Genomic DNA, 22,014 nt, shown 5'->3' on the forward strand with positions numbered 1-22,014 from the left:
TCTTGTTCCATTGGTGTATATTTCTGTTTTTGTGCCAGTACTGTATTGTCTTGATGACTGTAGCTTTGTAGTATAATCCGAAGTCAAGAAGGTTGATTCCTCCAGCTCCATTCTTCTTTCTCAGGACTGCTTTGGCTATTCGGGGTCTTTTGTGTTTCCATATGAATTGTGAAATCTTTTGTTCTAGTTCTGTGAAAAATGCCATTGGTAATTTGATAGGGACCACATTGAATCTGTAGATTGCATTTGGTAATATAGTCATTTTCGCTATACTGATTCTTCCTTCCCAGGAACTTGGAATATCTCTCCATCTGCTTATGTCATCTTTGATTTTTTTCATTAATGTCTTATAATTTTCTGTGTACAGTTCTTTTGTCTCCTTAGGTGAGTTTATTCCTCAATATTTAATTCTTTTTGTTGCAGTAGTGAATGGGATTGATTCCTTAATTTCTCTTTCTGATTTTTCATTGTTAGTATATAGAAATGCAAGTGATTTCTGTGTATTGATTTTGTATTCTGCAACTTTGCTAAGTTAACTGATTGCTGCTACTGCTGCTAAGTCGCTTCAGTCGTGTCCGACTCTGTGCAACCCCATAGGCAGCAGCCCACTGGGCTCCCCCGTCCCTGGGATTCTCCAGGCAAGAACACTGGAGTGGGTTGCCATTTCCTTCTCTAATGCATGAAAGTGAAAAGTTAAAGTGAAATCGCTCAGTCGTGTCCGACTCTTAGTGACCCCATGGACTGCAGCCTATCAGGGTCCTCCATCAATGGGATTTTCTAGGCAAGAGTACTGGAGTGGGGTGCCATTGCCTTCTCCAAGTTAACTGATTAGCTCTAGTAATTTTCTCATACTATCTTTAGGGTTTTCTATGTCCAGTATCATGTCATCTGTAAACAGTGAGAGCTTTACTTTTCCGATCTGGATTCCTTGTATATCTTTTTCTTCTCTGATTGGTGTAGCTAGGACTTCCAGAACTATGTTGAATAATAGTGGTAAAAGTGGACACCCTTGTCTTGTTCCTGATCTTAGAGGGAATGCTTTCAGGTTTTCACTGTTGAGACTAATGTTTGCTGTAGGCTTATCATATATGGGCTTCCCTTGTAGCTCAGTCGGTAAAGAATCTGCCTGTAGTGCAGGAGACCAGGGTTCAATCCCTGGGTTGGGAAGATCCCCTGGAGAAGGAAATGGAAACCCACTCCAGTATCGTTGCCTGGAAAATCTCATGGACAGAGGAGCCTGGTGGGCTGCAGTCCATGGGGTCGCAAAGAGTTGGGCACAACTGAGCAACTAACACTTACTTACCATATGTGGTGTTTACTGTATTGAGGTAGGTTCCTTCTATGCCCATTTTTTGAAGAGTTTTAATCATAAATGGGTGCTGAATTTTGTCAGATTTTTTTTCTGCATCTATTGAGATGATCATATGGTTTTTATCTTTCAATTTGTTAATATGGTGTATCACATTGATTGATTTGTATATATTGAAGAATCCTTGCATTCCTGGAATAAACCCAACTTGATCATGATATATGAGCTTTTTGATGTGTTGTTGGATTCTGTTTGCTAAAATATTGTTGAGGATTTTTGCATCTATGTTTTTGCATTTATGTTGCAATACACTGATATTGACCTGTAGTTTTCTTTTTTGTGTGTGTTGTCTTTGATGGGACTTCCTGGTGGCTCAGACGGTAAAGCGTCTGTCTACAGTGCGGGAGACCTGGGTTCCATCACTGGGTCGGGAAGATCCGCTGGAGAAGGAAATGGCAATCCACTCCAGTACTATTGCCTGGAAAATCCCAGAGGATTTTCCTGGTAGGAGGACAGAGGAGCCTGGTAGGCTATACAGTCCATGGGGTCGCAAAGAGTTGGACACAGCTGAGCGACTTCACTTTTACTTCATAGAATTGAGTTTGGAAATGTTCCTTCCTCTGCAATTTTTTGAAAGAGTTTTAGAAGGGTAGGCATTAGCTCTTCTCTAAATGTTTGGTAGAATTCTCCTGTGAAGCCATCTGGTCCTGGGCTTTTGGTTTTTGGGAGATTTTTGATCACAGCTTCAATTTCAGTGCTTGTAATTGGGTTTTTCATAATTTCTATTTCTTCCTGGTTCAGTCTTGGAAGAATGAACTTTTCTAAGAATCTGTCCATTTCTTCCAGGTTATCCATTTTATTGCCATATAGTTGTTCATAATAGTCTCTTATAATCCTTTGTATTTCTGCATTGTCTGTTGTAACCTCTTCGTTGTTACTCACTTTTAAAAGAAAAACAGTTCTATTGAGATAGAATTCACATACCATACAGTTTTGTTATATTCATGGAGTTGCACTGCATCACCACAGAAATTTTAGAATATTGTCATTACATCAAAAGAAACTTCCTTCTTCCTTAGCTCTCACTCCTCAGTCCCTGCCTTCTCTCTCCACCTAGCCCTCAGCAACTGGTCGTTTACTTTTTTCCCTATAGATTTGCCTGTTCTGGGTATTTCATATAAATGGTATTATGTAGTAAGTGGTCGTTTGTGATGTCTTCTTTTCACTTAGCATGATGTTTTCAAAGCTCATCCATATTGGAGCATGTGCCAGTGCTTATTCCTTTTTACTTCCAAATAGTATTCTATTTTGTGGAAATAGCAAACGTATCCATTTATTGGTTAATGAATATTTGTATTTTTTCCAGTTGGGGGTATTAATGGATAACACTGCTATGAACATCTGTGTACTAGTTTCTGTGTGGACATATGTTTTCAGGTACATTGGTTATATACCTATGAGAGGAATTGCTGGATCCTGTGGTAACTCTGTGTTTAACCCTTCAAGGGACTGCCGGCTGTTACCCTAAGTGGATGCACCATTTTACATTCCCACTGGCAGTGTGGCCCGGGTTCAGTTTCTCCACATGCTCGGAAGCTCTGTTCTGTTTTTTTTAAACAGCCATCCTAGTGGATATCAAGTAGTATCTCATTGTGATTTTGATTTTTTTTCCTCACTTTTGTATTCTAAAGAACCTGTTGCTTCTGAATTCTCAGCCTCTCAGGGGTCATTTTTTTTCTTTTAGAATAAATTGCCTTGCCATCTGAGAGTGGGGTTTTAGCTTTTCCTGTTGTTCTGTTCAGTTAGTTAACGTTGCCTCCATTTGCTTTCTGGTATTTAACGATTCGTTGGACATTCTTGTCCACTCATTTTTCTCCTCTTATATCCCTTTATCATTCTGGAGAAGAAAAAAAAATGTGTATATGTGTGGCAGGTGGTACATACCTGCCGGGTGCAGAGTAGTAAAGAATACACCTGCCAGCGCAGGAGACGTAGGTTCAGTCTCTGGGTCAGGAAGATCCCCTAGAGAAGGACATGGCAACCCATTCTAATATTCTTGCCTGGGAAATCCCATGACAATCCATGGACAGAGGAGCCTGGTGGCTGTAGGCCATGGAATCGCAAAGAGTTGGACACAACTGAGCACCTAAACAGCACAGTAGCATGATGTGTGTGTGTGTGTATAAATATATAAAACCAGTGTAATCAATTCTCTTAATCTACCAACTTGTACCTTTAAATATTCTTTCTTTATGAATATCCCCAAATGATGTCCTTTCTTGTAAGAATTACAAGACCAAAAATATTCCTGTGATGAATATGAAAGAAATGAGGCTTGGAAGGGGTTATTATTAAGTACACTCCAAATCCCTTTGAAGTGTTGGGTTTAACTCTTCTGTTTATACTGATTCGATTTGTACTCCTTATTATACGTTTAATATAGCTGGAATAACATAAATGAACTAAGTAACAATTTTAATCTCTAAGATTGCTTGTAAGAGTTGTATTTGGTATAGGCTATAAGCTTTAACTGGTTTAACACCATCTGGTAAACTCAGTTAAACACTTGAGTATGGATTGGGGAACAAAGAATAACAATAAGAAAAGGTAACATTAGTTTTTTCCAGATGATAGACACTGTTGAAAATCCTTTATCCATATTAAAACCTTCATATTAACTGTGAAGTTGATAAAATTATTTGTTTTTAAACCTCATCTGTTTGATAAGAAAACTGTGAGGGCATGGAATAGTTAAGTAATTGCTCCAGGCTACACAACTAGTAAATGGTAGAGTTTACTTTTTTAAATCTATGCAGTTTGGTTCTTGAGTCTGTGCACTTGAAGTCATTATATTACAACGCCTGAAATTTCTACAGAATTTTTAATGTATTATCTTTTTGAGAGGATAGGGACACTCGTGAAATATTAAAACATTTTTCGGGGCTCCAAAATCACTACAGTTAGTGATTGCAGCCTTGAAATTAAAAGACGCTTACTCCCTGGAAGGAAAGTTATGACCAACCTAGATAGCATATTGAAAAGCAGAGACATTACTTTGTCAACAAAGGTCCGTCTAGTCAAGGCTATGGTTTTTCCAGTAGTCATGTATGGATGTGAGAGTTGGACTGTAAAGAAAGCTGAGTGCTGAAGAATTGATGCTTTTGAACTGTGGTATGGAGAAGACTCTTGAGAGTCCCTTGGACTGCAGGGAGATCAACCAGTCCATCCTAAAGGAGATCAGTCCTGGATGTTCATTGGAAGGACTGATTTTGAAGCTGCAACTCCAGTACTTTGGCCACCTGATGTGAAGAGCTGACTCATTTGAAAAGACCCTGATGCTGGGAAAGATTGAGGGCAGGAGAAGGGGACGACAGAGGATGAGATGGTTGGATGGCATCACCGACTCAGTGGACATGGGTTTGGGTGGACTCTGGGAGTTGGTGATGGACAGGGAGGCCTGGCGTGCTGCGATTCACAGGGTCGCAAAGAGTCGGACACGACTGAGCGACTGAACTCAACTGAACAACAAAAAGGAGTAGTAGTTGGGAATAAGTACAAGTTCATGACCTGACATGTAAAAGATGAACTGTGACCTAATGTTCTTTTTTTAAAAAATTTTTTTGGGAGGGAGAAAATTTCTTTACAGTGTTGTGTCAGTTTCTGCCATACAACACAAATCAACCATAGTTATATGTATATCTCCCTCTTGAGACTCCCCCCTTCCTCCCTAATGTCTTCTTGAAAGTTCATATTTATTTTAAATCCTGGTTTGGATAAAATGATTAAATCAACCACATAACAAAAAATACATATTTTTGAGGTGGACACATAATTGCCATGTAGAGTGTTGTAAAGTGTGCATTATATTCTTAAGCAGGAGGTTAGCGGACAGAAAAATGTCCTTGGGTTGTACTAAAAAATTGGATGTAGGCCAGAGTATTAGTGACAGATTCAGTCTTTCTCAGGATAAAATATTTTGGAATAATTCTGAGTGTTTTATTATATTATGTTTTTCCACCAGAGTCTTATTTTGCAGCTCATCTTTTCTAAATAGATCTTTTTTTATAGTGTGTGTATATATAGGTCATTCTGAATCAAGTTAACTTCACAGTTGATTGGGACCTTGTTTCAGGCTTATTGAACAAAGGCTTGTAACACAGAATTTTGGGCAGTGGGCCATTTCCAAAGTCTGCTCCAAAAGAAGCCGTAACAGACAAAGATTGTCTCTTTCTCGGCTGAAGGCTTTCTGTGTGTGGCTTGTCTCAGGCCTCTTTTACACTTTTTCTACCCCTTTCATACTCCTCCTTTTTCTATTCAGGGCAAAAGTGTTTTGGTTTTCATTCTGTAGTTACTCTTTCAGTGAGCATTTATTGTGATTTTACTTACATACAAGTTTCTTTGCTTGAAACCTATAATGCCTCCCTGTATGGGCGCGGGCATTTATGGGGACCGTAGCCCTCCCAATATGATAGTGTAGAAAATATGTGAAATATTAAGTAGTTTTGCTGTGTCATATTCTTTCCAGTCTGTCTTTCGATAATTAAAAAGGATTTTTTTTCTGGAGAATATATTTAAAAGGAGCATATGCTTTCTTTCCTTCCTTCCCAACTTTACCCCCTACCCCCTTTACCACCCTGGAACTTCCTAAAGTGCTAAGGGGGAGTATAGTTAAAACAATGTATTTCTGTACAATAACTTTATAAATAATCATGTCTTAAAAGGGAACAAGACAAAATGTTAATCTGTATTTAATCCGAGTGGTGTGTATATGGATGTTTGTTTTATCATCATATGTTTGAAGCATTTCCTAATTTAAAATAGTTAAACCTGAAAAAAGGGCAATTTTAAAATCTTGTATACTTGTGTAATTTTTCTTTTTTATTTCAACATTCATTTTAGAAAACTTTTTCTTGCTAGATAGAATCACTCCTGGAATACTGTGCATGTTCTTTTCTTTGAACCTTTGCCTTCTATACAAGTTATTTTACCTATTCCTATTTACTTCCCCTTCCCGTTTTATTAAGGGCTCACTCGACCCTTTAAAAAGAAACCATTAAATTTGGTTTTCCAGTTTTTTAGCCTTTCTTTAGTACCTCCTTAATATGAGTACTGTTCAACCTATTTTTATTCATGCTCTTTTAAATTGTCTCTTATCTCTAGGCAGATGTTGTGTTTTCATGCCTTTTGGCCTTTTTTTTGTTCTGTTCCTTTTGCTTGTTATCCCTCTCACCTCCACCTCCACTCCCCGCGCGCGCCCCGCCCCAGTCTGCTTTCTTCTGTTTGGCCTGCCAAATACAGCTGGCTAAAGTGAGGTTTCTTTTATGGAGTCTTATGATGGTGCTCCAGGAATATTAGTCATTTTTTTTCTCCCTGCTCTGTTTGTGCTTTTTGTGCAATTAAATACTTGAAAAAGTTATACTTAATAACATTCAAAAGAATAATGTGATGTAACATAAAATTTATAACAAAATAAACATGTGATTCTACCACCAAAGTTTACTAGAAAATGGTCAGTTCTACCTGTGTGCTTCAGTCTACTCCCAAGGAGTGTTGTTATTTTCTTGCCCTTTTAAAGTTTATCATATATATGTGTATCCTTAAATAGTTATTGTTTAGTTTTGTTTGGGTTTGAGTTTTATAAAAATAGATTAGGGCTATATGTAGTCAAAACCAAAACCCTGTATATAACTTGCTTTTTAAAATTCAGCATTATGTTTCTACTATTTATCTGTAATTCGTATATTTTATTCATAGTAGTTCATTCTCATTAATGTAATAGTTCAAGTGTAAATTTGCCACTTATTTGCATTTATATTTAATTAATCTGGAATTGGTTTTTCCTTCTAGTGAGTGTGAGGTAGGGGTCCATTTTCTGTGTTTCTTTCTATCTGGCAAGCGAGTTGTCCTATTTAAGTAATGCATTCTTTGGCCCTGTGCAGTCACTGTAAGGTAACAGGGCTCCTTATGATCATGAGTTTGTTTCTGAGCTCTGTCTTCTGTTGAATTGGTCCATTTATTTAACTCTGTTTAAGAACCCTGCTGTCTTACTTACTTTGGCTTTATAGTAGATCTGGTTTATTGTAGTGGTTTCACCTGAGCTTCATGGGACCAGAGATTGCTGTAAGGGTACTGCAACCTGCTAGTCCCTCTCAACTTGGGAGACTCTTGAATTTTATGTTTATTAGAATTGAAAATTAATCTTCTTTATATCAGACTGATTCTTTTGACAGCTAAAGTGTGAAAGTAAGGAAATTCAAGTGTGAGAAGGAACCAGTCTCCCTGGAAAAGCTGACTTTGGCTTGGTGAACATAATCATGCTGTCATACAGACGTTTCAGGCTTGTTCCCCTCCTGCTGCTGCTGCATTCACTCACCCTGCCATTTGGAGGGCTATATGCCACTGATGGGGTAATGATGTGGAGTTTCCTTATTCCCAGTTAGGAGACTGGTAAGGGAGTAAAGTCAGAAAAATTTTTTCAGGTAATTGGAAATAATGTTCTGAATAGTTCTACAGTGATTGAGGGAAATAAGGATTAAAAAAAAAAGATGATTTTAAAGGGAGTTGTGGACACTGTGATATTTGAGCCATTTTGAATTTTTTTTTCCCCATGAAGACTGGAAACTAAAATGGGATGTTCTTTAAGAAGGATTAAGCAGATAGCTTCAGATTTTTTCATTTTGTCTTCGCAAGTTTAGTCTTTTTGGTGAAGATCACAGTGGTTATACTATGGAGAACAGTTGGAAAGAGGCTAGATTGGCTGCAAATGGACCTGTTAGAAGACAGATGCAGTAGCCAGGGTGAGAGATGATAGTAGATTGACTAAATTGAAGTGTTGGAAACAAGGAAGCACATTTCTGTTACTTAAAGGAAAATGTGACAAGATTTAATGATACTGATATGAAGTGAGTTGTAGATGTCTGAACTGTTTAACTTGATAGAGAACTGAAGGAGGAAGGGGGGTTAAGGCAACTCTGTATATTTTTGTATATTTTGGGCACATTCATTTTGAGGTACCATTGAAATATCCAAGAGGAACATCACAGGTGTTTGTATGATTCTGTAGTGTAGAAGAGAGGTCTAGAATGGAGAAGAGCTTATGGAAGTGTAGTAGTAATTTAGACCTGAATGTGGATGAATTTGTCAGGGGTAGGTTGTAAAGGGGAAGAACCTATGACTAAACCTGGAGGCACCTTATCTGTCAGGTGACCTTGTAAAGGAGACAGAGAATGAGCGTTGATGGGATTAGGAGCAAACCAAGGTGATCTATCTTTTTTAATATTCTGATGAAATCTCAATATTTTCCCTTCTGTGGAGTAATAAGTAGCAAAACTTTAATTCCGTATCAAGCAAAATTTGTACTGGTTAATCTTGTGCTGGACCTGCTAGAAAAGAAAAGTGTGTAAGACATATGTAGGGATACATGCTTACATGTGCACACACACATGAACATACACACACACAAATTTAGCTAACTCCAGTTTAACAAGTTAGCTCCCTCCATAGTTTCATGGATGTTGGTAGAAGACACAGGATTTCTCAGTCAGAGACATAAGACTTGGTGACTCATGACAGGGGCAGGAGCCACAGTTGCCATCCGTGCTGCTTTTCCCGGCCCGGAGCTCCACAGCCTGTGAGGAGGGTGGGTGATGCTTCCGGATGTGTAGTATAGTCTCTTACAGGAGAGGAGCCCCCCAGGCTTCCATAATGGGCAGAAAGCCTGCCTGACCTTAACCCTGGAGGGAGATGACATCTTTTTGTGTGAGACAGTGAGCAAACCTGCCTGTTGTTCCTGAGGGTGACATCTCTGTCCTTCCTGGCTGTTTACTATGTAGACGTACTTAAAACAGTCTGGGACAAAGAGAGTGCCTCTACCTACAAGACGTACAGAAATGCGATGGGTCCAAGGGTAATTGCCTTCCAACAATATTCATTCCTCATTTCTCTACCTTCTTGGCTTCTGGCAAAATTTCCTGTGATTGACCACCCTGAGTAACCTGTCTGACAGAACCTGGGACCAGAGCCATTGAATTTGTCTCATAAAACATGTAATTCAGTTTACGTACTATCAACATGGTACCAGAATGAGGCTAAACTGCAATATTGACCTCAGTTTGGCTCCCCAGGGTCCTCGACCAGCCAGCTGAACAAATACTATAACCCTTCAGGGTCTACTCTAGAGAGCCAAGTGGCTTTCTCTTCCAAGTTTCTGCACTGACTTGCTACCTGATGCAAGTACTGCAGGAGGACGCTGTAGTGCACAGCCTTGGCCTGGTCTGCAGGAAGGAAGCCTGGGGCGGTTCTGTCTCATCCATAACAAGACTGGCCTGACCTGAATAGTTGACCCTGACCCAAATGGCTCCAGGGCTGATATGATGTCATTGTTCACCTCAGCTTAAGTCAGGGACAGTTCAAACCACCCTTTCTAATTAGATAACTCCCATTTTAGGGTTAAATAGTTTGGAGCAGACTACACATAATTAAAAAATCAGTTATGCCTCTGGAGAGGTCCTCCTACTTAGTCAAGAATAGCTATACTTTGGAGAGGTCATAGCTGTCTGCGGGTACAGGATCTCTTGGTGGTGCTTGCTTAAATGCTTGAGGATCTCTTAGAATCACCCCTAAAGTACAAGTCACCACATTTCTGATCTCTTAGAATCACCCCTAAAGGACAAGTCACCACATTTCTGATCTCTTAGAATCACCCCTAAAGGACAAGTCACCACATTTCTGGAGGGAGGTAAGTTAATGCCTGACTTCCGCTTAAGTACTTCTGTAAAGAGTGTCCTCCCCGCCCCCGCCCAGCACAGGTGTTAGGGAGCACAGGCCAGCTGTTTCTCCAGTGTCCTCTCCTGCACAGATGGTAGGCATCAGGGATCCCAGTTCAGTACAGATATCTGAATCTAGTACTTGTTTTATTTTGGGAGGATTACCTGAAGGTAGTCAGTCAAATCTGTCTTACTTACTTGTCTATGCCACCAGTGAGGTGGCATTCATCTGCCCCTTGGGGTGACTGAATGAAAAGCTACAGGAATTGGGGGTGGTGGTTGGAAAGACACCTGGAGGAATTGGCAGGTGGTTTGGCTGGAGTCAGCAGATTGGATCGGGATTGTAATACCATAACATGAAAGAGTGTCTTTGATGTGAGGCACCACTGATGGTCTGAAGATGGGCTTAAAGGTCAGATGTAGCTAGTCTGCCAATAGTGGGAGATGTGGCATCTCTCTCCAGGAGACAGATGGGTCTTTCTCCTGGACTCACAGTGTGGGATGCAGTGGTTACCTCTGCATGAGGAACAGAGTCCTTTACTCTGCGTTTGTTCATGATGGTCCACGTGTTGACGCATCTGGAATGGTGATGGATCTGCCGGCAGTGATGGCGGCCTGGGCAGTGCAGGCTTCATCAGCAGCTGGACTGCAGCTGGCCTCGTCAAACCATGGGCCCTTACGTGGCCATGTGTTAATGACCCACATGGTCTCATCAGCAGCTATGAGTTGTCTCCACAATTTATACGGCCCATGTTTAAGATGTCAGTCTGTCATTTTCCAAGTAGCAGACCCAAACAGCTATTCCCAATGGGTACCAGCCTCTGATCAGTAAAAATCTCACAGGGTTTTTCACAGGGAATATTGGCCAAATCTGTGAGAACATCCTTGAGCTCCACCCACGGAGCAATTCTGTGTAGCTGTCTCTGAGGTCAAACAGCACAACGGCCCATAGAACACCACAGGGTGTCAGCTTAGTTGAATTATTAATGCACCAGGCCCAGGCATTTAGAGGATCCTCTGTGAATCAATGGGCTTCCCTGGTGACTCAGAAGTTAAAGCATCTGCCTCCAATGCGGGAGACCCGGGTTCGATCCCTGGGTCGGGAAGATCCCCTGGAGAAGGAAATGGTAATCCACTCCATTATTCTTGCCTGGAGAATCTCATGGACGGAGAAGCCTGGTAGGCTACAGTCCATGGGGTCGCAAAGAGTCGGACACTACTGAGCGACTTCACTTTCACTTTCTGTGAATCAACAGTGTTGGTTTAGGTAGCAGTATGGAAGAGACATTTTCCCTAAAGATGTAGCTGCCACTCTTTCATGTAAAGCTGGAATGTCATAGGAGCTGGACTGGCTGCATTCTTGAATGTACCAAACCCAAGGGGCACCTCCAGTGGAGGCTCTTCCTCTTGCCAGAGGCTCCAGTCAGTAAAATCATCCATGCACAGAAACTTTTACTCAGAAGGGTCCTAAGGATGGTGGGCACTGGGACCACTAGTGCTTTTCTACATGCCACTCTTTCCCAGTTGGCATAATCTCCTCTGGCTCTTCAGAGCATTCACTGTGCAAGCATGAAGAATATCAATACCAATTATACATGCATTGGTGGAAGCATCACAGTAATCCATTGAGTTGGTCCCAAGAACCCCACCCAGAAGGGTGCATTAGCTTCTGTTCCCCACTGTGAACCACGCCCAAAGCTATAGCTGAAAGCAGATACCCTCTCCTTCCACAGGATGGGGACGTGGGCTCCAATATGTTTATATCAGCCAGCTATAAAATGTCCTGCCTTCCCCAGAGTGCTCTCACACACGCAGGTATGCTTGGTCTTCAGTTTCTCTTGGGAACCTGGAGAACTTGGCTCCACCCTTAATCATCTTTCTCTTAAGGGTGTATGGGGAGGTTGGGAGAGAGCGGCTCTCAGTAAACAAGGTCAGTTTATTTGTTTTGAGCAGTGCTGTGGCTGCGAGCATTTCTGGCCCACCTAAAGGCCTGCATTCTGTTTTCTGTAGCAAGGTCATCATTGCTGATGGACATCATCCATTCTGTTGGGAACACCTTTATTCAGCAGCTATAGCCTTATTACTTTTTGGCAGGGGCCCTGAATTTGTACTCTGGTTGACTTGGGCTTGATCTGCACGGTGGCATCATTGTTTTTAGGAGTTCACCTTATGTGGGCTCTTGGCTGCTCCATTGTCAAAAGACCAGCTCTATAATTCTTGCTAGATTTCAACGTAGGACTGGGAGTTTTCTGAAGCTTGCAGGGCTGACAGAATTTAATCTTTGGGTGAGTTTCTCCTCTGGTGAATTACCTTCATCATCATTTAAAACCCAGTTTAGGATGGAAGAGCCTGCAGGACGAATCAGTGCCCTTGGGAGATTGTTTCGGGGAAAGTTTCCCCAAAGGGCCAAAGCTATCTCAGCAGACAGGGCCCACTGTCAAAAATGCTGAGGTCTTTGCCTCATCTCGAATGAATAGAAGGTTGAGAAGACAAACTGCAGGAGGGACTGAGCAGGAAGATAGCCAGCTGTTGCCTTTCTGCTTTAACAAGCTAACGTTATGTGTCCCCTCCGATCCCTCAGTCTCCCAGGCAAACTAGCCAGAGTTCTAGGTTCTCCTGGTTCTGCTTAGAGTGGTTACAGTTTTCCTTCTTTCATGCTCAGTATGGATACACTGAAAGAACCTAATATGCCCTCGCCTCCCTCTGCAGATAAATATTACTAGTTGTTTTCAGGGTCCACCAGGTGAGCTTAGTGAGTAGCTGACAGTAGCCAGGGCATCATTCAGGCTGCTGTTTTTGAAACTACTTCCTGGTACTCGTCCTGAAGCTGCCGCCCCAGTTCAGCCTCATTACTAAGCCATGAAGTAGAGGACCAGAGAGACTGCCTGGAGGACCACACGAGTTGATCATGTTCACTCACGATTCCCAGGGACTTCTCTCAGTTTTCATTAGCTATCCTTTCATTCCAACTCTAAAAAACTTTGTCTTTGTTAGCACTCCATCTTCATTACCAAAGCTTCAAACATTGCAAGGGGTTTGAGATTTTACCCTTAGTGGATGCTCACAAGTTAAGCCAGCCACAATTCCATAGATGTGAGGAGAAGATGTGAGACTCCAGGTTAGAGACAAAGGTCATTATTGTGGTCATAGTCAACACTGTGTCAGACACCAGCCCCACTTTCTATAGGATATGTCCGAGACAGCCAGGTGGTGCCTGGCTGTACACAGTCAGGTGTGTTCCAGGAAAGGAGTGCCCAGCTTAGGGGACCAGCTCTTTTATAATGGGCAGTAAGCCTTCTGCGGAGAAGGCAATGGCACCCCACTCCAGTACTCTTGCCTGGAGAATCCCATGGATGGAGGAGCCTGGTAGGCTATAGTCCATGGGGTCGCTAAGAGTCGGACACGACTGAGAGTCTTCACTTTCACTCTTCACTTTGTTGCATTGGAGAAGGAAATGGCAACCCACTCCAGTGTTCTTGCCTGGAGAATCCCAGGGACGGGGAAGCCTGGTTGGGCTGCTGTCTGTGGGGTCTCACAGAGTTGGACATGACTGAAGCGACTTACCAGCAGCAGCAGCAGCAGCAGTAAGCCTTCTGACGTTATCTTTGTTATACTGGACAGTAAGCCTGCCTTTTGTGCTTTGAGGAGACACTGTATCTTCTAAGGCTAGGGAATCAGCATCTCTTCTCACAAGGTGTGCAGAAATACACATAACATTAACCTTTATTTCCTGACAATCCCCCCACCTCCACCCCCTTTCAGTTCATTTCACATGCTTCTGTTTTCTCACTGCTTTCTAACTGGTCTCATCCCAGTAGTCTTCTCTCTGTCCTCCTGTGCAAGAGGGATCTTTTAGAATATAGACCTGATGATATTGCTCAGTTTGAATTTTTTATTGGTTTTTCATTACTATTGGGACTTCACTGGTGGCTCAGATGGTAAAGAATCTGCCTGCAATGCAGGAGACCTGAGTTCGATCCCTGGGTCAGGAAGGTCCCTTAGAGAAGGGAATGGCTACTCACTCATTACTATTAGGCCAAGGCTTAAACTGTTGAGTGGTCGTGTAACTATTTTTCATGTGCTAACTACTATCCAGTTTTTTTTTTAAATACTGACAGTTAAATAAGAAAAACAAAAACCTACCTTCTTTAAAGCTATAAAGGCCAGTACTAAGTAGGCTGCAGATGTGTGGGCTCCTTGCTGCCAAATTGTAACCCCTGGTTTTCTCTGGTCTTCTTTTTTTCCTTCTTAAACCTTTGTCTGTAATATGCTGTTCTTCTTGCCTTAAATAATTTCCATAATTTGCCTCTAATATTTCTGTTTATTTTTTAAAATGTACTTACTCTGTTAAAGCCTTCTCAACCTAGTTGGATATCTTGCTCTGAACACCTTTAGAGTAATTGCAAATAAAGTGTGCGTGTGTCACTATAGTAGTTACTTCATCTAGTTGTAATTTCTGATTTCTTTATCTGGTCTGTATCTACACAAAATAAAGTGTAAGTGACACAGAGTAGGAGCCCTCCCTTTCCACACACACCAGGTCTTTGGGAGAGAAAATCGCTTCCCTCAGAATCACTTTGGAATCAAAACCAATAGTTTAGTTGGTGCTTTTAATCAGCTTTAGAGATTCCATGTTTCAGTGTCCAAGATATTAATTTGCTTAATTTTGAAGGGGAGCATGTAGTAGTATTCACTGGAAAATAGACATGTGATACATTCTTAATATGTGGACATTATATATAGTATTTACTCTGCCAAACAATATTTTCTTGCTTTGTTCAAATTTAAAATATAGACTGTGGACATTCATAAAGAGAAAGTGGCTCGAAGAGAGATTGGTATTTTGACAACAAATAAGAATACATCAAGAACTCACAAAATAATAGCACCTGCGAACATGGAGCGACCTGTAAGGTATATTCGGAAACCTATTGACTATACAGTTCTGGATGATGTGGGCCACGGTGTTAAGGTAAGTGTCTTCATATCGTATTCTCTTAAAAATTTGCAGGCTATACAGTTTCAGAGTAAACTTGAATACATAGTAGAAACATTTAAAATTATTTGTTAATAATAATAGCTATAGAGCCTCATTCATAACTTGTGAAGGATTTTCCACATATGTCGTTGTTTTCAAGCTTTGAAAAGATCATGTGATCTAAGGGTTGTTCCGTTTTATTAATGGAAACACTGAAGTTTTATAATACATAGGAATGGTGTTTTTAAAGGTTTCAGTTTTATTAGAGGAATGAACTGTGGAATCATTTCAAAGAGGAACTGGCATCTTACAGACTTTCATTCCTGTGGTGTGCGAAGCTTATGATCTACTTAGGGCCTGGAGAAAGGGTGGAATGAGAGAGTTCTATTGTTTTCAACCTTAGAGGCCAGGGAGCTGGTAAACTGACTCATCCATAAATGTGAATGTTAAGGAAATGAAGTGAGATCTTAAGGAAATAAAAAGCCTAGTTTTATTTCCTTAAGATGTTTTATTTCTAAAACGTGCTTGGGAGACACTGAAGTGGAAGTTTTTAAGTTGCTAACCAATTACATTTTGAGTTGTAAGGTATAGAGATCATTTCCTTCCAACACTCCCAACATCTTTGTGTAAATTTACACACACTTAACAGAGGAGGCTGTGCTCCATAACAGGTAAAGGTTACACCATTACACAGTAGCAGAATTCAAGTAGAATTTTTATTCCCAAATAAATTATCCTTTCACCCTTTCATTTGGGACTAGTTTATACTTGAGTGCTATTTTTTTGTTTTCTCTTTCACTTGAAACAGCATATGAGGGAAGATGTATGGTTATATTTAGAATATTTCTAAGTTACTTTAGAATAGTATTTAGTGTATTTTAATGCTATCACATTAATATGTCTTTTCTTCAAAGATAATGAGGTTATTCAAATTTAATTTCTAAATCCAGGTGTGAAATGTAGTGGCAAGGTAGGATTCCAGACATTGTTTAATCTAGATAATAATGAGCCGTGTTATTCTAAACAAATGTTAAAGAATACCAAAGTTCTGGCACAGTTTCTAGCAATTAGAATATGGGTCAAGGTATATTCCGTTTTTGGATGCTTTCCTTAATGTTGCTTTATGGTCACTTGAAAAATGATAAGATACAAATTTAGAATGGCAAATGAGATGGAAAGAACTTGAGGGAACCCCTTTTTCCCCAGTGTAGAAAAAGTCTAAAATCTGAAGATAATTTTCCTTAAGTGGCATGTTGCAAGTAGGCTGCTTTGGACACATTAGTTCGTATATATAAGCTGGCCAGGTTTTAAAGATGTAGCCTTTAGGATCAAAGCAGCTTTTTTTCAGTTCTGAATTTTGATCAGACTTGTTCAGCAGGAAATTTAGAACTAAAACAAACTATCTACTAGTGCTGGCCTCTTAGGATTTGGATTCTTACGCTACACATGAGAGGGTTTCCAGACCCTATTTGTTTGTTTGTTCCTTAATTAGAATTTGGCTAAGATGTTATGGTGCATTGTAATTTTGTTTTAAACCCTGAGCTGCTAGGTCCTTTTCTGAATTTGGAAGCAACCTGTAATTTTGGATTTTAACATTTACAGTTGATCACTCTTTAAAATTCTGTACCATTCCAATAATGAAGCATGAGCATCCATTGTCCAGTAGGCCTAAGGTCTGTGCACTGAGGCATTAAAATAGCCATACGTTTAATGAGCTATGTGTTTGTATTTAAATCAGAGTTTGTTTTTTATCATCCATGATTCAGTTGAATTAGTTTGATAGGATAAAATACTGACCTAAGAAATTACATAATTTGCATGAGATTGGCATAATTAAGTGGTAATTTTCTTATGAATATATTACTTTGAATAAATATATGATACCTATGAATATTTCCCTACTGCTTGTGGATGTCTTTTCCTTATAAACTACTTAAAATATATCTGGGTAAAAGCTTATTAACATGAATCAAGTAACTGTCCTATCGGATAAGATATCTAGAATTAATTTCTACTTTTTCCCCCCTTTTTTGCCAACGTAAAGTGGCTAAAAGCCAAGGTAAGAGATGCTACTTATCACTTGATCCACAGTATTCCTTCTGTATTGATAGAGGCTGCAGAGCCACTAAAACTTGAAAACTTCTCCTATGTCTGTCTGCTTTTTTCCCCATAGGATTTATATGGGTTAAATATACTCAAACCCAGTTCAAATCAGCAACGTTTAGCTTGGATGTGTTAATATATCAAAGATATATTGACATCTGCATTTATATAGGAACATTAATTTTGCTAACATTTATTGCTTTGCTCATTTTTTGATAGTTGCCTTGCTTTTATTGACTTACAATTAGGAGGTTTCCCAGACATTACATGTGACTTTGTTACTGAGTTGTTGGGATAGAGATGATTTTTCAGATGAATATTTTAGCAAGTTGACACTGAGATCTGTAGTTTGTATTCATGCACACGTTTCGAAAATTTCAGGAAACCGAATATTTGAATTGCAGAAAAGTTAGATCTCAGTGAGCATGTATAACAATAAAATAATATATAAAATTGAGTAATCTCACCTGTATTTTGCAATTAATTGGCATGAAGGGCGCAAAATAATATGAAAAGCCAAGTGCAAGTGGTATCTTGACTTTTTAAAATATAGTACCAAAGTCTGTTATTAAAGCTGTCTGGGAATCCTTATTTCACATTCTGATATTTAAAAAATAATAATACATGGTGTCAAAACACCAAGAGAACAATTTGATATAAAAATAAAAGCGTTTCTTTCCACATTTTAGCATGGAAATAACCAGCCTGCAAGAACTGGCACGCTGTCGAGAACAAACCCTCCTACTCAGAAACCACCGAGTCCTCCCATGTCAGGCCGGGGGACGCTGGGGTAAGCACTCAGTTACATCTGTGTTCTTTAGATCCAGTGAAGGAAATCAAAGTGAATCCAAAATGAATCTGCCTGTTCTGTAATTTCTCTGAGGAACTCTGTACCAGAAAAGTTTTTTTTATGTGTATAAATGAGCATTGTCTATTATTTTCCAATTCATTATAAAAATTTTATATACATATATATAAATCTGACCTTAAAATGAAATATTTATTAAAATGAAATAACCGGAGGTTTCCGTATATATTGTCTTTACATGTATTTGCAATATTTATATTACAGAACTTTGAATTAAGTGGCCTGTTTTGCATACTTTTGTTTGGTAGCTTGCAGTTCTTCCATTTCCCCCATTTCTGCTTCCCCTGACACTTGGGAATCTTTACTGGGAATCCTTCTAACTGTGCTTCTGCTGGTCATTTTGGGGCCCTTCATTCTGTAGTAGCTTTATGAGAAGGCCAGTGCAGAAGGAGAAAAGATAAGTTTGTGCCTTCTTCCTTCCCAATTTTCAATGCAATGCAAATACTGAATACTTGGTAAGACAGTCCTGAAAGATTATTCACGTTATTGTAGACTATAGACTCCTTGTTTTGGGGGGAGGGGTGGTAGAATCGTTACTTTATAGTAACAGGAATCAGTAAGCAACTTTTTTTGTAGGCTCTTAGTTTCTATTTTCATTTTGTGAACCCCTTGCCCCTGAAAAAAACCATGAAGTTGTTAAATAGAAAAGTTAAAATCATTTATTGAGAAATTAATGGCATCACTACTGGGGCCAGAATGTACTTGCCCATATATTAATATTTCCATATTGAGGTAGGAATAAACTACAGAGGAGATATTTAGCTTCCACAATATATAAGGACAGTGCCTTGTGGGTTACTGAGTTGGGAATCATATGTATTTCAAAGTTTCATATTACTGAGCATTTAAAAAATTATAACTATTATTTTTAGAAATAAGATTAGTTAGAACTTTTACCTTAGTGGTTTTCCTAAGAAAAGGTAACAGATTTTAGCTTTTGTTAAAGTAACAAAATTCATATGTTCCTATTAAAGCATTTTTTAAAAACAAACTTTAGTATTTTAAAAAAATTGTGTTATACTTGGTAATAAAGGGATAGTCACAAATTTGGGGGGGGAATACCATTTTATCTTTCTTATCCATTACTCCTTTCTCTATTATGCTTCTTTAGACGAAATACTCCTTACAAAACCCTTGAGCCTGTTAAACCTCCAACAGTTCCTAATGACTACATGACAAGTCCTGCGAGGCTGGGAAGTCAGCATAGTCCAGGCAGGACGGCTTCTTTAAATCAGAGACCGAGGACACACAGGTAAATTTTTAGATTGAGCCTTTGAACAGCTGAGAATGTATGTTATTGATTGGTGACAGACTCCTGTAGAATTATAGGTAAAGGGCTTCTCTGATGCTAACATAGATGGTAAGGTTGAGGATGATAATACTGTATACATTTCTGTAAAGGTACATCATGACTTCTATTTTTTTAGATTTTTTAGTATCTATACTGCTAGCAGATTGCTAGTATTTCTTTTTGACAAAGGTACATATGTACATTTGGATGAAGACTAAAGAATTTTTTTTTTTTTATGGTCATTTAGGAAAAAAAGATCAAGATAACCACTGTGAAATTTTTTGGGTAAATGGTTAAATATCAGAAACTATCCAATGAGATTTAAACTTGAAGCTCTGAGGAAGAATTTCTTAGGAGAATTGACAGACTGCAGAATATATTATTATATAAATTGTTTTTTTAAAAAGTTCTAGAAATCAACTACCCAGTGGATTTTTTCCCCCTTTGTTTTAAAAATTTTTATTTTATTAATTTTTGGCTGTGCTGGTTCTTCATTGCTATGCGGGCTTTTCTCTAGTAGAGGTGAGCAGGGGCCACTCTCTAGTTGCCGTGCACAAGCTTTTCATTGTGGTGGCTTCTCTTGTTGTGGAGCGTGGGCTTCAGTAGTGGCGGCACGTGGGCTTAGCAGTTGTGGTTCTCAGACTCTCGAGCACAGGCTCAGTAGCTGTGGCGCCCTGGGCTTTTAGTTGCCCTGCCGCGTGTGGGATCTTCCCAGATCAGGGATTGAACCTTTGTCTCCTGCATTGGCAGGTGGATTATTTACCACTGAGCCACCTGGGAATCTACCCAGTGGATTTTTAAAAACTTGATATGGAACATAATGTGCATTTCAGAAAAGGAGATAATTTATTAATATAAAACTTGATGTATTAATAGAAACTGAATATAGTCAAGTAACATCACGCAGATGAAAAAATGGAATAGTAGCAGCAACCCAGAAGTCCGCTTCAGGCCTTTCCCAATGATTGCTTCTACTTCCCTCCCCCTAAAGTAACTACTTTATTTGGGGAGTACTTTATTGTATAGTTTAATTTTTTCATTTAATTTTTACCTCTCTTTTAATAACTTGGGCAGGGAACTGCTCTTTACCTTGATTTTTGGTTGGTTTTATTAGAGCTATAACTTGGTAAAATTATTTTGAAGGATTCAGTTCCATAGGGTATACCAAGCTCTTAAATGCTATGTAATTGTTACTTGTTGTTATTATTCCTGTTAGTAAATAAATTGTCATATTGATGTCTGCAGTTATAGTATCAGTTACAGTATGAATTCATTGAGGACCAAAATTGTTTTTTAAATTGTTTCTTTATATGTTTATTATTGAATTATTACATCAAAGTATGATTTTTCTCTGTAGTGATGTAGTAATAGTTTAATCATATTCAACAACTAAGTTACTTCATTATACTAGGGATATATACCAGTGAGATAACGGTTCTTTTTTTCAGGAACTTGTTCTATTAGAATAGGGATCAACAAACTATTTTATCAAGGGCCAGGTTGTCATTACTTTAGGATTTGTGGTCCATATGGTCTCTGCTGCAGTTACTCAGCTCTGTCATGAGAGCAGCCACCAGCAGCATGTAAATGAATGAGCATGGCTGTATTCCAACAAAACTTAATATATGGCACTGAAATTTGAATTTCACATAATTTTAATGTGTCATAAAATATTATTATTTTGATTTTTTCCAACTAATTAAAATATTAAAAAGTGTTCTTAGCTCATGGGTTATAAAAATCAGACTGTGGGCCAAATTTGGCTTGTAGGCTGTAACTTGCCAACGTCCATGTTAGAAAAAGGCATACAGATTAGTTAATCATACAAGCACATAAGTGCATCTGTCTGTTATATGGTGGTGGCACAAAGCAGAGTATTGACTAGCTTGGGAGGAGGGAGGCCTTCACATCAGAGCTTTTTTTGTTATATAAATATTTTTTCCCCTTCTGTTAGTATGTGACAGTGTAATTATAGATGGATCATATTGAAGAAAATAAATTAGACAGTGTAGATTATTACTCTGCTGGGTTTCTGGGCCTATTGAACCAATGATGTTGAGTTCTAAAAATATAATATGGAGCTTCAGGCTACATGGGTACATATGTATATTTGCATATGTGTACATGTGTACTCCTAAAAGGAATCAACCCTGAATACTCATTGGAAAGACTGAAGCTGAAGCTCTAATACTTTGGCCACCTGATGCAAAGAACTGACTCATTGGAAAAGACTCTGTTGGGAAAGATTGAGGACAAAAGAAGAAGGTGGTAGCAGAGGATGAGATAGCTAGATAGCATCACCGACTCAATGGACATGCTTTTGAGCAAATTCAGGGAGATAGTGAAGGACAGGGAAGCCTGGCATGCTTCAGTCCATGGGGTCACAAAGAGTCAGACATGGTTTAGCGACTAAACAACAACATGTCCACTCCACATTACTGAAACTGGTCAGTGTGAGGTTGTATACCTAAAGGGACAGTAAGTCCATAGAAGTTAAAATTTAATAGTATCCACTATTCTACAATGTTCCTTGGTGAAATTTCATTATTTTCTTTCTCATTTGCTTATTTTTCCAAAAGTTTCCCTGTCTTATTACTGTTCTTTGAGATTAATTAGAGGTTTGCATACTAATTTCAGACTAAGGTTGGTTACCATTTTTATTCACTTCCATAGCATCTTTTGTGGCTTCCATCCCACTAT

At 39.2% G+C, this 22,014-nt stretch overlaps 1 protein-coding gene across 10 annotated transcripts in view; it reads left to right on the plus strand.

Annotated features, from left to right (window-relative positions):
* The window catches only part of ABI1 (abl interactor 1), an 87,103-nt gene that overhangs the window by 46,233 nt on the left and 18,856 nt on the right, over positions 1–22,014 (plus strand). For 5 of the 10 annotated variants that reach the window (XM_055543634.1, XM_055543635.1, XM_055543639.1 and 2 more), the window contains exons 3-6: positions 14,870–15,046; positions 17,097–17,111; positions 17,845–17,945; positions 19,135–19,275. In XM_055543634.1, the coding sequence (XP_055399609.1) occupies positions 14,870–15,046; positions 17,097–17,111; positions 17,845–17,945; positions 19,135–19,275 (434 nt within the window). The remainder of the gene's footprint in view (positions 1–14,869; positions 15,047–17,096; positions 17,112–17,844; positions 17,946–19,134; positions 19,276–22,014) is intronic. The other 5 variants (XM_055543637.1, XM_055543636.1, XM_055543641.1 and 2 more) reach the window with 1 other exon arrangement.

The sequence above is a fragment of the Bubalus kerabau genome, chromosome 13 (genome assembly GCF_029407905.1).
Source record: "Bubalus kerabau isolate K-KA32 ecotype Philippines breed swamp buffalo chromosome 13, PCC_UOA_SB_1v2, whole genome shotgun sequence".
NCBI lineage: Eukaryota > Metazoa > Chordata > Mammalia > Artiodactyla > Bovidae > Bubalus > Bubalus kerabau.